Genomic DNA, 12,773 nt, shown 5'->3' with positions numbered 1-12,773 from the left:
ATCTGATTGTTGGGACAAGTAGAATATTAGTGAAGGTGTTATTCGGGTGAAGGTGGGGCGGGGAACGAAAGCTGGTCTGAAGTCCAATATAACAAAGAAGGGTAAATTTGTTAAAGTTATCTTTCTGGAAGCTGAAGGGTCAAGATGGTTTTGAAAACCTTTTAAAAAAAATTCATAGTTCAGAGCTGGTATATTAGATTCTGGAGAGTAATTGTGCTACTGGACTGTAAAGATGTAAACATTTCCTTGGCATATAACAATAAAAAGACAAGGCCATGAATTTCTTCGTGTCCCCCTGCCACCTCCACCCCACCCTGGAGAAACTGTTTAGCAATTGTTTAGACTTCTGTTCAACTTTTTGCCAGGAGCCTTCTCTGGGCTCTTCATCTCTTGACATGGTTAAGAGCCCACAGTTTCCAATAGCTGGTTAGATAGGGCCGGAGCAGAACAGAAAGAAACCTTCCAGGGTTACGGAAGAAAAAATATATTTATATATAGTATATACATACATTTTCATGTGTGTGTGTGTGCCTGTGTTTATTTTTCCCCCGGATACATTTACCCCAAAGAGGAATACAAAGGCACATTGAGTGAGTATTTTCTAGGGAAGGTCTAAGTTGGTGGATATTTTATTCTCAAACAGTTTTAAGATAAATGATCCACTGTAGATAGAGTGAAGAGTTCACAACTTCTTTTTACCTGCTTGAAGACCTCATTAAATAATCTCTCAATGTTCTTTTGACTAATCTTTTGGAATCAGCTTAGATTTAGAGCTTGGAAGAGATACATTCCCTTTACGTAAAGATACTGTCCCCTTACTTTAAGAAATTCTAGGCCAGGAATGGGCTGGAGGGTTGATAACCTCCCTGGAAAGCTGGGTTCTTCACCACAAAGCTGTAATGCCATTTAAGCTTACAACCTAAATATACCCAGTGATAATAAATGTTTCAGGTATCATTTTCCTTTCTATCTGTCAATTTTAAGCTTCATCAGAAAGCACTAAAACAGGCTATTATAAATTATTGATAGTTGTACTCAGAATCACTAAGGATGCAAATGGTACTCTCTGAGTTTTATATTAAAATCGGTTTCTTCAGGAGAATGATGTTAATGAAGATACTGTTTTGTTGTTACTGTTTTGCATGAATCTGACATTCAGGTTAGAGGTAGCAACTGTCAATGTTTGAATTACTTTCCAACAGTTAAAAGACTCTAAACAGAGAAGCAACTTTTCAGTTGGCTTTCCTGCTTTACAATGTCATTAGTTGAATACTGTACCTTGTCTTTCCCTAATGTGACAGGTGGCTGAGAAATCTGCCTGTTAACCTTCTCAGGGAGCATCTGTCACTTGCAGAAAATCCCTTCTTCCCAGTCTGTGAAAGGTGTTTGCTACTTTCTTCAGAGGCAAGATAATATTCAACAGGGCACTTTTAAGAATGTTAAGTTTCTTAAAGTATTTTTTCAGGTTAATGTCTAACATTCAGTTTTGTATTAATTCATTTGTTTCCAAAATGGCTTCAATTCTAGTCCATTTCATTAGCAGAGGAAGAACACGTTTTTGTTGTGTTGGAGGATTAGAATCTATTATGGGCAGGCCACCCCATCCCCCTCCCCCATCCTCCCCACACACTCCCCTTTGGTTTTCAGAAACTAAAAGTGGTCTGGAGACATGTAACAAATATTACTTAAAATTCCAGTCATTGAACAGAGAATAAGAGTTTCTGTTAACTTAACATTTTGGTTCCTAAAAGTTGCCATGAATATCTCCAGAGGGTTTCAGTGTTTGAGAATGAAATCATACACAACTCAAATTCTTATAAGTTACTGAGTGAACACAATAGTTTCTGAAGATTCTGAAAGACCTTTAGAGTTCTACAGAACCAAAAAGTCATGATTGCAGCCAGATCCTCTGCCCAGCACTGCATTTTCAAAAAGCATAAGAAATAGGCATGAAGCTTGACAAGCTCTCCTAACAAATACCCACAAGTTTCTCTTCCAGATCAATCCCAATACCCAATACCCACATCTTCATTTGTGTCATCTGTCTCTCCCCAAAGCAAAGGGCAAAGCGTATCACACCAACTCTGCTCCATCCTTCTCCTCCTACGAATCCCGCCAAACAAAACAAATCGTGAAATTTCCAGTGGTTCAAATGCCAAAGAGATTTCTTTGTACTAAATGGCCAAGATATGCTGGGTTGGTTTTTTTTTTTCAGAACTCACGCAACAGCATGACACAGACTATGAGTCAGTCACATCACACTTTTGTGTGAAAAAGGAAAACAAAATACACAAAGCATTGGCATTTTTCTCAGCATAATCACCACGCGTCCAGAAAGGTTAAGAGATTTGCCCAAGATTGCATGGATTGGGAGGATATTGGGAAATTCTCAAAAGCAGAGGAGAGAAAGTAGGACTTATGAGTCACCTTGCAAAGGCCCTAGACTTTTAGAAGGGAAAGAAGAGCCCGACAGCGATCCTAAGATTTCAAGCGTATGAAAAATTATCATGCTGAGAACAAATTTCTGCTTATATTTCCCTTTCCTCCAAGAGAACCACCAGGCTTAAAACATAACATGAGGGAATTAGCTTAAGCACAATTTCTAAAAAGGAACAGCGTTAAAAAAATAAAAATTATGGCATAAGATCTTGACAGCATCAGTAGGTCCCTGAATGAATGAATGATGGAAATAGATTAAATCAGGGGTCCCCAACCCCCGGGCCATGGACCAGTACCGGTCCATGACTTGTTAGGAACCAGGCTGTACAGCAGGAGGTGAGCGGCGGGAGAGCGAGTGAAGCTTCATCTATATTTACAGCCGCTCCCCATCACTTGTGTTACCGCCTGAGCTCCGCCTCCTCTCAGATCAGCAGTGGCATTAGATTCTCATAGGGGCGCAAACCCTACTGTGAAATGCGCATGTGAGGGATCTAGGTTGTGCACTCCTTATGAGAATCTAATGCCTGATGATCTGAGGTGGAGCTGAGGCCATGATGCTAGCGCTGGGGAGCGGCTGCAAATACAGATTATCATTAGCAGAGAGGTCTGACTGCACAGAGACCACAATAAATCAATTGCTTGCAGACTCATCAGAACCCTATCAGTGAGTGTCAAGTGAAAACAAGCTCAGGGCTCCCACTGACTCTGCATTATGGTGAGCTGTATAATTATTTCATTATATATGACAATGTAATAATAATAAAAATAAAGTGCACAATAAATGTAATGCACTTGAATCATCCGAAACCATCCCCTCACCCCCGTCCGTGGAAAAATTGTCATCCACGAAACCCGCCCCTGGTGCCAAAAAGGTTGGGGACCACTGGGTTAAATGGCGGGGCTGAGAGAGAACACATCAGATAAGATGGCCTCTCTTTGCCTCTACTGTTCCCTCTACTGGAATGCTTTTCCCTCAGATCCATACATGGTCCTTTCACTCACTTCACATCCCTGAATGACACTGGAACAGTGACGTTTCAAAAACTGTTGCCTCGCCAGAAATGCTTCTACTGGCCATCCATTCAAAAGTGGCCAACGGAATTTCTGGGGAGAGACAAATACAGAGGAACCTCATTTGCCTGATTTCCTCCTCTTTTGGGGACTATTGATCTGGCAGTCTTGGCAACATTTAGGAAAGGGGAGCCCAAAGGGCCCCCAATGCAACCTCTCCTCCAGCAATTCACCCCCTCACTCTGCTTCATCTTTCATTCAAAACCCTTATCACGGCCTGAAATTACAGTATACGTTTATTTGTTTACTAGTTCATTGTCCGCCTCCTGTGTTAAAACATGCGCTGCGTGACGTCAGGGATGTCTGTCTGGTCTATCTCCCGGTGCTTAGAGCATCATCTGGTTAGGAGTTAAGAGCACCGCACAAATGTTCTTGTTTTTGTTTTTTTATTGAAGTATAGCTTATTTACAGTGTTGTGTCAATCTCTGCTGTACAGCAAAGTGACTCAGTTATATATATATATATATATATATATATATATATATACATTCTTTTTTTGTATTCTTTTCCATTATGGTTTATCTCAGGAGATTAGATACAGTTCCCTGTGCTATACAGTAGGACCTTGTTGTCTATCCACCCTAAATGTAATAGTTTGCATCTAAATCTCCAGCTCCCAGGGTCTTTGACATTTCTGATCTTCTTATAAGACTTGCCATGTTTCCTGCCTGTCCTGAGGAGTAGAAAGAAGCTTTATGAGCTTCCTGTCTCCTGTGTGGATGACCATGGAGACAGGACTGGATCCCTGGGATGTGAATCAGGAGCTCTCCAGCCCAGAGAGGAGGCATCCACCCCTTTTCTGTGTGGGGAGCTCCCACTGCAGAGAAGGGGCAGCTCCAGGCTCGGATGTGCCCGGGAGAAGGGGGGACATTCTGCTATAGGCTGCAGCCAGCAGTGGACGAGGGTGTTTACCACCAGCTCGGAACCGGGTAGATGGATGGCAGGGGTGGTGAACTGGGCCAAGAGTGTTGGGTGAGCCTCAACATTTCTGATAGCTTAGAGACATTGCTTCTGAAACTGCATCCATCAAGGCTTCATTCGGGGGAATGGATCAAAGTGTTTAAATAGAGGTTATTCTAGATAATTCTGGACTGACTTCACCCGTACCTACCTGTGTCTAGAAGAGACAAGACGCTGACTTTATATAATCGTCTATGCCCAGCTCCACTCAGACCAGCCAAGTTAGAAGTTCTGGGCGTGGGGCCTGAGCATCGTCAATATTTTAAAAGCTCTCCAGGGGATACCAATGTGTTATCAGGTTTAAGAACAACTGGACTAAAGTAAAACACAAATTTTATTACCCATCTTTGGATCTCTTTCATTTCCTCAAGCGTCTGGCTCTTGTTGAGGGGCGGGGGAGACTATTTTCAGAATATGAGAAGAACACTGTAGAAAATCAACTCAGCCCGTGTTCACATACACACACGCATGCGCGCGCGCACGCACAAACTCTACCGTTCACCATGTCATTTTCCTTCTATTAAGGGCTTCAAATTTCTTTATCTTTCTAAGCATCCTTTGCCATCAAACGGACAGCTAAGTTCACAACACTACCAATGGAGTTTCCGGAGAAAGACAAATATGGGGAGATGCATTTGCCTGATTTCCTCTTCTATTTGGTATTACTGCTCTAGCAGCTTTGGCAAAATTTAGGAACTTGGAGCCTGAAGGGCCTCCAAAGCAACCAGCTGAGATCCTCCATGGAGGATAAGGTTTTCTAAATTGCTATAAGTCACTAGATTTGCATTTTCTCCACCCTCTTCAAATTAACCACTGTATTTGCTAAGAAAGTCTCCTGGTTGCATAACCCTGGTGTGGCTGCTTCCCAGTGGGGCTCCAGGTAGAAAAGGAGAGTCTGTAAAAAGCAAAAAAGAGTCTGAGATCAAGCAAGCTGGATGCAGCCAGGTGAAACAGACCCCCAACCGGTGCCTTCCTTTTCTCTGACAGGAAATATTGGACTCGGAAGAAAGGAACTCCTGGCTCCACTATGGATCTGAAATAGGTGATTAATGACGTTTACCTCTGGAGAAACTTTGGTGCCAGAATTTGACATCTGAACGTCTCTTCATGACGCTAAGCCATGCTCACTTTTGAACAAGGAACATATAGGTTTTCTCAACAGACCTCTTTGGCCTGCCTTAATTTTGCTTGATAATAACGTCACTGATTTACGCTAAATGATTAAATATCTGAAAGGAAGGGCGGTGTTTTCTAAGTTGCTGGGCTGTGTGTGTGCAGGGGGCGTGGCGGGGGATGGGAGTGGAAACACTTTCTGCGTCCTGGACTGCCATTGTAAAGTCAGCTGGAGATAGGACATTCCAGTAAACTGGGGAAAGTAACCTATCACCTTTAGAGAACGTCTAAAAAGATGACCATGACAATAATGGTGACAGCTAACATTTATTGAACACGAAATATGTCAGGCACTGCATTAATTGCTTTATATGTATAATTTTCTTTAATCCTCCTACCAAGCCAACAAGGTAGGAACTGCTATTATCCCCATGTTACAGATGAGAAAACTAAGGCACAGAATGATTAAGTAACTTGTTTCAAAGAAACAAATCAACTGTGATTCGAAGCTATTTAGCAGGAAGGACATGTAATGCATCTTTCTGGTGAGAGTCTTCCCAGAAAACCCCATACATTTCTGATGAACAGGGTGAGAGGCTTTATAATCTGGCCCTGACTCCCCTCTGCGTCCCCCTCCAGTCTCTCACAGAGATCCTACTGCAGTCAAATGCACTGACTCACCTGACTGCAAAATGGAATGCCTGCCTGTCCCCGTGCCCTCCCTCTTCCTGTATCAAAATCTACCCATCTTCAAGTTCAAGTACCACCTGCTCCATGACACCATCCCAACCACTCAAGTATAACCAGCTCTAAGAATTTTGTGTCCCCTGAATTCCACAAAATAGTCTGTCTTTAAGAAACATTGGGCATGTTTGCAACAACATGGATGGGCCTAAAGATTACCATACTAAGTGAAGTAAGTCAGACAGAGAAAGACAAATATCATATGATATCACATATATGTAGAATCTTAAAAAATGATACAAATGAACTTATTTACAAAGCACAAATAGACTCACAGACATAGAAAACAAACTTATGGTTACCAAAGGGGAAAGGGGGAGGGAGGGATAAAGTAGGGATTTGGGATGAACAGATATGCACTCCTATATATAAAATATAAATAGCAAGGAACTATTGTATAGCACAAGGTATTATATACAGTATCTTGTAATAAACTATAATGAAAAAATGAATATATATATATATATACACACACACATATAACTGAATCACTTTGCCATACACCTGAAACATTGTAAATCAACTATACTTCAATAAAAAATAAGTTAAAAAAGAGCAATGATTAAAAAAAGAGAAATGTTGGGTAAGTGGTTCTTTGTATGTCTATATGACAAATACCTACGTCATCTAAGCATATTTTAAACTCCTTCCTGTAAGAGCACAATGCCTGGAAGACTGCAGATCCCTAATCAATATTTTCTCACCATCATTTCTTGGACCAAAAAAGTCTAGATTATTTATTTTATGATGTTCACAGGTCCAGCACGTAATTAAAAGGGAACGGTTCAGAAGAGAAGGGAATCGTAAAGTGTTACTTTATGTACGCATAATTCTGTTCCAGCAGGTGCTGGGAGATGGCTCTCTACTCAGTTACCCACGTCGGAATTTAAATTGGTTTTGAACTGGAGGGGCTTTGAGGGCTGCTCCCTTCTGGAGTGTACACAGCGTGTACGGCCAGCGGGGCTGTGAGTCGCTACACGCATGTTTCCATTCGTGGACACGGCCACAATCAGCACCAAACCATTACCTTCTAATTTTCGGAACCTCAGTATGACAGGTGGTCGGCACTTCACAGCACTGGCCTAAGAATTGGTAAACGCAGGCCACACATTTAAAATATGCAGAAACAACAAAACAGATTCTTGAATTCCTTTCAAAAGGGTGTTCAAAACTGCAATCTTGAATGACAGAGCCATGTGTTATGCTAGTGGACACATAAATTCCCACATGGGAAGCACCAGGGTGTCATCTGCACACCCCAAAATAAAGAACTCTGGGTCTTCCTTTAAGTAAAGACTAAGGGGAAGGTGACAAATGATTATGCAGTGCAATTCCCCTTTCCTTCCTCCCATCACACAATGAGCAACTATCCTTTTTGTCGTGTGTGTGAACTGTTTAAATAAGAAGCTTCTGCTAGTTCTTATGTTCAATATGAGAGAAGAAATCAAAATGCCCATTTCACAAGCATGGCATCTTTTTCAGAACATAAGACCAAAGGGGAAAAGCAAAGAGAATGTATGTCATCAGGAGACAATTATCCATGACAATCAAACAATTGCTGCAGACAGTCAGCCAGGACCAGCGCCCTAGAATACTACGCAAAATTTATTTATGCCTGAACTTTCTTTATGGACAACTGTTCAGGGAAAATGACTTGCTTCTTTTGCCTGACAAAGGAAATTTAGACAGCTGCTCTCCAACTCTGACTTCCAGAGAGCTGGGGATTGAAACTGCCATCTGTAGAATAGCTTTTGTTCAATGTGCAGACCACATCACGGTCTATGTAAGTGACGTCCCATCAAGGGGTTAACGTCCCACGATCAGGGTGTCCTGGGTACGATGTTTATTATATGTGCTTTCTTCATTGAATCATTGATTTAAAACCCCTCTCAGCATTAAGGACCGGAAAATTCTTATTGACACAGAGACTATGAAAACATGTCTACTGTGCAAAGGATGACTGGGGATCACCTAACAGAAAAGGCAAGAACAAACAGACAGTGGTTTTTCAAAGCTTATCACGTTTAAAATGAATGTGCGCCAGTCCCTCGTCTAACTTATTCTAATTAATAGAGTCAGGCACTCACCACATGCATTTCTAGCGCAGATCGTGAGCTGAAAACTATGAACCAAAGTCCTGTTCCCTTAAGCTAACAAGGCTCCAAGCAGCTTCAGCAACAGCAACAATGAAACAGAAGATGGCAGGTGCGTACCTTAACCTCCTGATTGGTAAAGACCTCCACGTCCACCATGCAGGCAACCAGAGTGGAAATATCACAGTCCATTCTAGGGGCTGGCATTCCCCCTCCGGAATTGACAATAAAGAGCTAGGCAGCCTCCGAGTCGTGCGGGCTGGGAAGAGCCTTCCAGGTGGATGTTTCCGGGCTGGCCGGGCGCTGCCCTGCCCTGGTGATGGCCGAGCTGGGCACCTGAGCCCACTCCGCTGCACGCACACAGCCCGCCGCGGCTCAGGCAGCAGGGCAGAGTAAGAGCGGCTGGCTCTCTGATGGCAATGACATCACCGCAAAGACTGACACAAGCTGGAGCTATTTTTTTTTTCCCCCAGCCTTTTATCTCTAGGCAGTGCAGTGGAGCAAATTGAACATGATTATGTGCTAAATCTGAACTCAGACTAAATCAATTCAGGCAGCGTTCGCTAGGAACTGAGTCATAGCTGTTGTTCCAGCCGAGTGCTTATGTTTGCAAAAAGCAAGGGTGGGGAGGGGGGAGAATCCGACACCAGAGGCTCTCTTTGGGGTGGGGGTGGGAATTATTCTGCTGATGAGCCTCCTGAGGTTAAGGTGTGACAATTTTCTGCCTCAGAAATGAGCAGGAAGTTGAGGCATTTTGCAAATTGCGTGGCTTCTGTTAATTGCCCTGTGCCCGCTCAGAGCGGCCACACATGTTCTGGGCATCCTAATGCATCCCGGGCGGGCACAGGCTACATAGAAATCCATTCTTGCAGTGACTAAAGAGCTGGTCGTCAGTCATGTAGGCAGCCTGCTAAGAGGAGATAATTAGAGGTTCGTGAATTTCTATTTGAAGCACATATGTGCAGACTAGAAACTCTAAAAGCTCGGGATTTCAGGCTGTCTCCAAGGTCATTCAAACCAAAAGCGGGCAGTGGAAAGGAGTTACAGCAAACATCTCATGCGGGGACAGATGGCAGAATCTAGCGGGCAAACGCACTGATGCGGGTCATTATCAGAGCCTCGGGGCTTGATTTCGCCTGAGACTTTGAACGTGTCTGATGGCTTTTTCAGTCTCTTTTCCTAAATGTGAACCCCAGGAAGGGCAGGGCCGTGGATAATTCATCTTTATATCCTGAGACTTTAGCCGAGTGTCTGGCATGAGAAGGCAGTAATTGTTTAATGAATGAACAAACCAAACAGGGGCAGCCTTCTTTTACAGTAGAAGTGAGCAAAGGAAAAAAATCCAAATCGTTTTCATTTTATCATTGGTTATAAAAATACCAGTAGAACTTACATTCTGGCAGGATCTACGCCCAGTAGGAATGCAGGTGCATCTTCAGTGGCTATCAGAGGTCATGATTTGTAACAGATTGGCACCTTTCTAACCCATGACTGGACACGGTGGTCCAATTTTGCGTGCAGGTGAGAAAGGTGACATTTTAGACTGAAGGTAGAAGTTTTGTGGTTGATCCTCATTTGGGGCTACATGTGAGTCTAACGTTCCCCTTCAACAAGGCATTTCCAGGTTAAATGAAATCAGTCCACAAATAGAAATATTTAGACTGATGAAACTCTGTGTGTGTGTGTGTGTGTGTGTGTGTGTACAGCGCTTACTGTGTTGTCCAGGGCACTGTGGGGAATATGAAATCATGTCTGCAGATAATTCAACTAACACTTACTGCGTGATGACTATGTACAAAGCTCTATACCAGCTGCTCTAAAGGATAAAATGATGAATAAGTAAAATTCACTATCCTCAAGGAGCTTAAAATCCAGGGGAGGAGATAAGACATGGAGACAAACACCTATAAAACAAGGCAATGGTGATGGTGGCAAAGGAGGGACAGATGGCACTTGGTGGGAGCACTGTTGAAAGAGCATGGATGCTGAAGGGAGCTGGGGCAGATGAGCCTCAAGGAGCAGGACATGACTTCTGCCATGACCTTGAAACATGGGTAAGACTTTGTCAGACAGAGAAGGGGTGAAGAGAGCCCCCAAGGCAGGGGCCGCAGACTAGAAACATCCAGAGCAAAGAAAGAATAGGGTTTTTTTTGGGGGGGGTGAGGCACATTTAAGGTTAAATTTGTCCAGAGCCAGGGATAAACAAGGCAGAAAGAGGCAGGTGACACAAAGCCTCGAGGGGCCCTTTGCGTCTATCTGGTCAACCATGGAATGCTCGGCAAAGGTTTTTGAGAAAGTGAACGGGTCTATCTATACATAAATATAGCTGAAATGTAAAGTATACAAGAAGATGAATACAAATTTAAATATCACTAACATCGGTTCAAGAGGCAAAACAAAAACAAGGCTATTTTTTCATATGCCGTGGTATATCCCCAAATTTATTTTTTTAAGGGTCACAGCATCAATGTGCTGGTAAATATTTAACAATCAGCTCTGAAAAGAAAAGCCTGATGTGTAGCATTTGCCGATTCCTTTGGTGGAAATATCCTCATCATGGCTGACTTTAAGCAACCAATATAAAGTCCCCGAATGCAAAGTTGGGAGTGACTGACCTGCTCACCCCAGCCATGTGAACTGCCTCGGGGATAGAATGGTCTCATCGTCGTGAAAGGGCTACACTGTATTAATGACAGTTCCTACGGTTCACAGAGTTTAAGGTTAACCATTGCTCTGTTCACTTAAAGCGCTCTGTGAATTACTGCACACTTTCTGTTTAGGAAAGAGCTATAGAGGGTATACATGCGTTATTTCAAGAGAAAGAGCTTTGCTCTGACACATCTTGGCAGGAGGATATTAGTCTATCCAGGAAGTAGAGCCTCACTCCAAACTGTAAAATAGGTAGTTTTTTCCTGATGCATCTTCAGTTTCTCCTTGTTGATTTGTTTCTTCCCTGGAGATCCCTTCTCGTACTCTTGAGTCCACTAACTTTATGCTTTCCTTTTTTAAAATATCTTTTCCACGACACAGCTCTCAATTCATTTCTATTAGCATGAAATGACTGATAACTTATAGTAATACCTGGCATAGAGGAATCTGTATGATGGGTAATACTATAGGGGATCAAATCTTAAATTGAGCAAATAGTGTACTTAGGGTGAAATCATAGGCATCGAGAGCATGTAGTGATTTTGAAATAAAATTATAGGATTTTTAATAGGTTGGTTCAACAAATTGGCTATATTATACAATTCAGTTGCTTATACAAAACACTTTCCTATAGATTAGAGTCCCTGGGGGCCTTCCCTGTTAAAATTGTGCCCTATTTCTCTAGATAGAATGTACTTTTGATAGCTGGGGGATGGCTGGCAGCCTGGGAGGTACTTGGGGTCTGTATATAAGCACCCAGGCTATGCCTACAAGGTCCTATGAACTCTACCTCTTGTCTGTTCTCCCTCCCACCTGAGTTCACCATTTCTCCCTTTCCTCTCCACATCCCAGATTCACTGGTCTTCTTGGGATTCCCCCCGCCCCACAAAAAAAAAATGCCAGGCTCTTTCTCATCTCAGGGCCTTCCCACTTGCTACTGCCTTTGTCAAAAAATATCCAGATTTCGCATGGCCGGCTCCTTTTCACCATCCAGCTCTCAGCTCACATGTCATCTCCTTGGAGAAGTCTTCCCTGATCACCTAAATAAAATACGTGGACCCACGTGTGCACATGCACACACACACGGACTCAATCACTATCCGGCATCTTCTCTCTAATTTTATTCATAGCACTTTTCACTATCTGAAACTGTTCACTTATTTCTTGACTTGTTCTTTGTTGTATCCCCAACTAGAATGTCATCTCCACAAGACAGAGGTTTTTGCCTATTCTGTTCCCTGCTGTATTCTCAGGGGCTAGAAAAGTACCTGTCACTTAGGAGGTACTCTAAGGAATATCTGAAGTGTGAATGGATAAATAAATAAATGAATCTAAAAAGGCAAGTAGAAGGACTCAAACCCATAGAGGTGCCTCCTGATCTGGAGTTTGAGAAAGGTCCTTGCAGGATACATGGGCATCTGAGCTCAGTAATCACCCCCACCACCGACACAGCTCTGCTCAGAAGCACCCTTTCCAGGTGAAGTGGCCAGAAAAATCTTAGGATTCATTCAAATCATGATTCTTCCAGTAACTGACCACATTAAGGAAATGGATGCAGCATGACGCAGACCTGACCCTGAGACAAAGACCACTTCTCTAGGTAGTTCTCCAAGAGTATTGACAGCTGAGCTGAGGCACTAACCCCCAAGTGGGCAGGAAGAGACGGGGACCTTCCAATCCCAGAGGCAGCAGCCAAGTCTGGTT

General features: G+C 42.9%; 1 protein-coding gene across 2 annotated transcripts in view; it reads right to left on the bottom strand.

Annotated features, from left to right (window-relative positions):
• The window catches only part of RCAN2 (regulator of calcineurin 2), a 256,389-nt gene that overhangs the window by 84,678 nt on the left and 158,938 nt on the right, over positions 1-12,773 (bottom strand). Inside the window, exon 1 of one of the 2 annotated variants that reach the window (XM_082414656.1) lies at positions 8,541-8,809. The exons of the other annotated variant lie outside the window; for it this stretch is intronic. Within the exon in view, the coding sequence (XP_082270782.1) occupies positions 8,541-8,627 (87 nt within the window). The 5' untranslated portion in view covers positions 8,628-8,809. Of the gene's footprint in view, positions 1-8,540; positions 8,810-12,773 lie in introns of those variants that run through there. 2 annotated transcript variants of the gene reach the window in all.

Source organism: Balaenoptera physalus, assembly GCF_965194825.1.
Source record: "Balaenoptera physalus genome assembly, chromosome: 11".
In the NCBI taxonomy this organism is placed as follows: Eukaryota; Metazoa; Chordata; class Mammalia; order Artiodactyla; family Balaenopteridae; genus Balaenoptera; species Balaenoptera physalus.
Note: the sequence above shows the minus strand (reverse complement) of the source record. Positions and strands in the feature narration are given on the sequence as shown.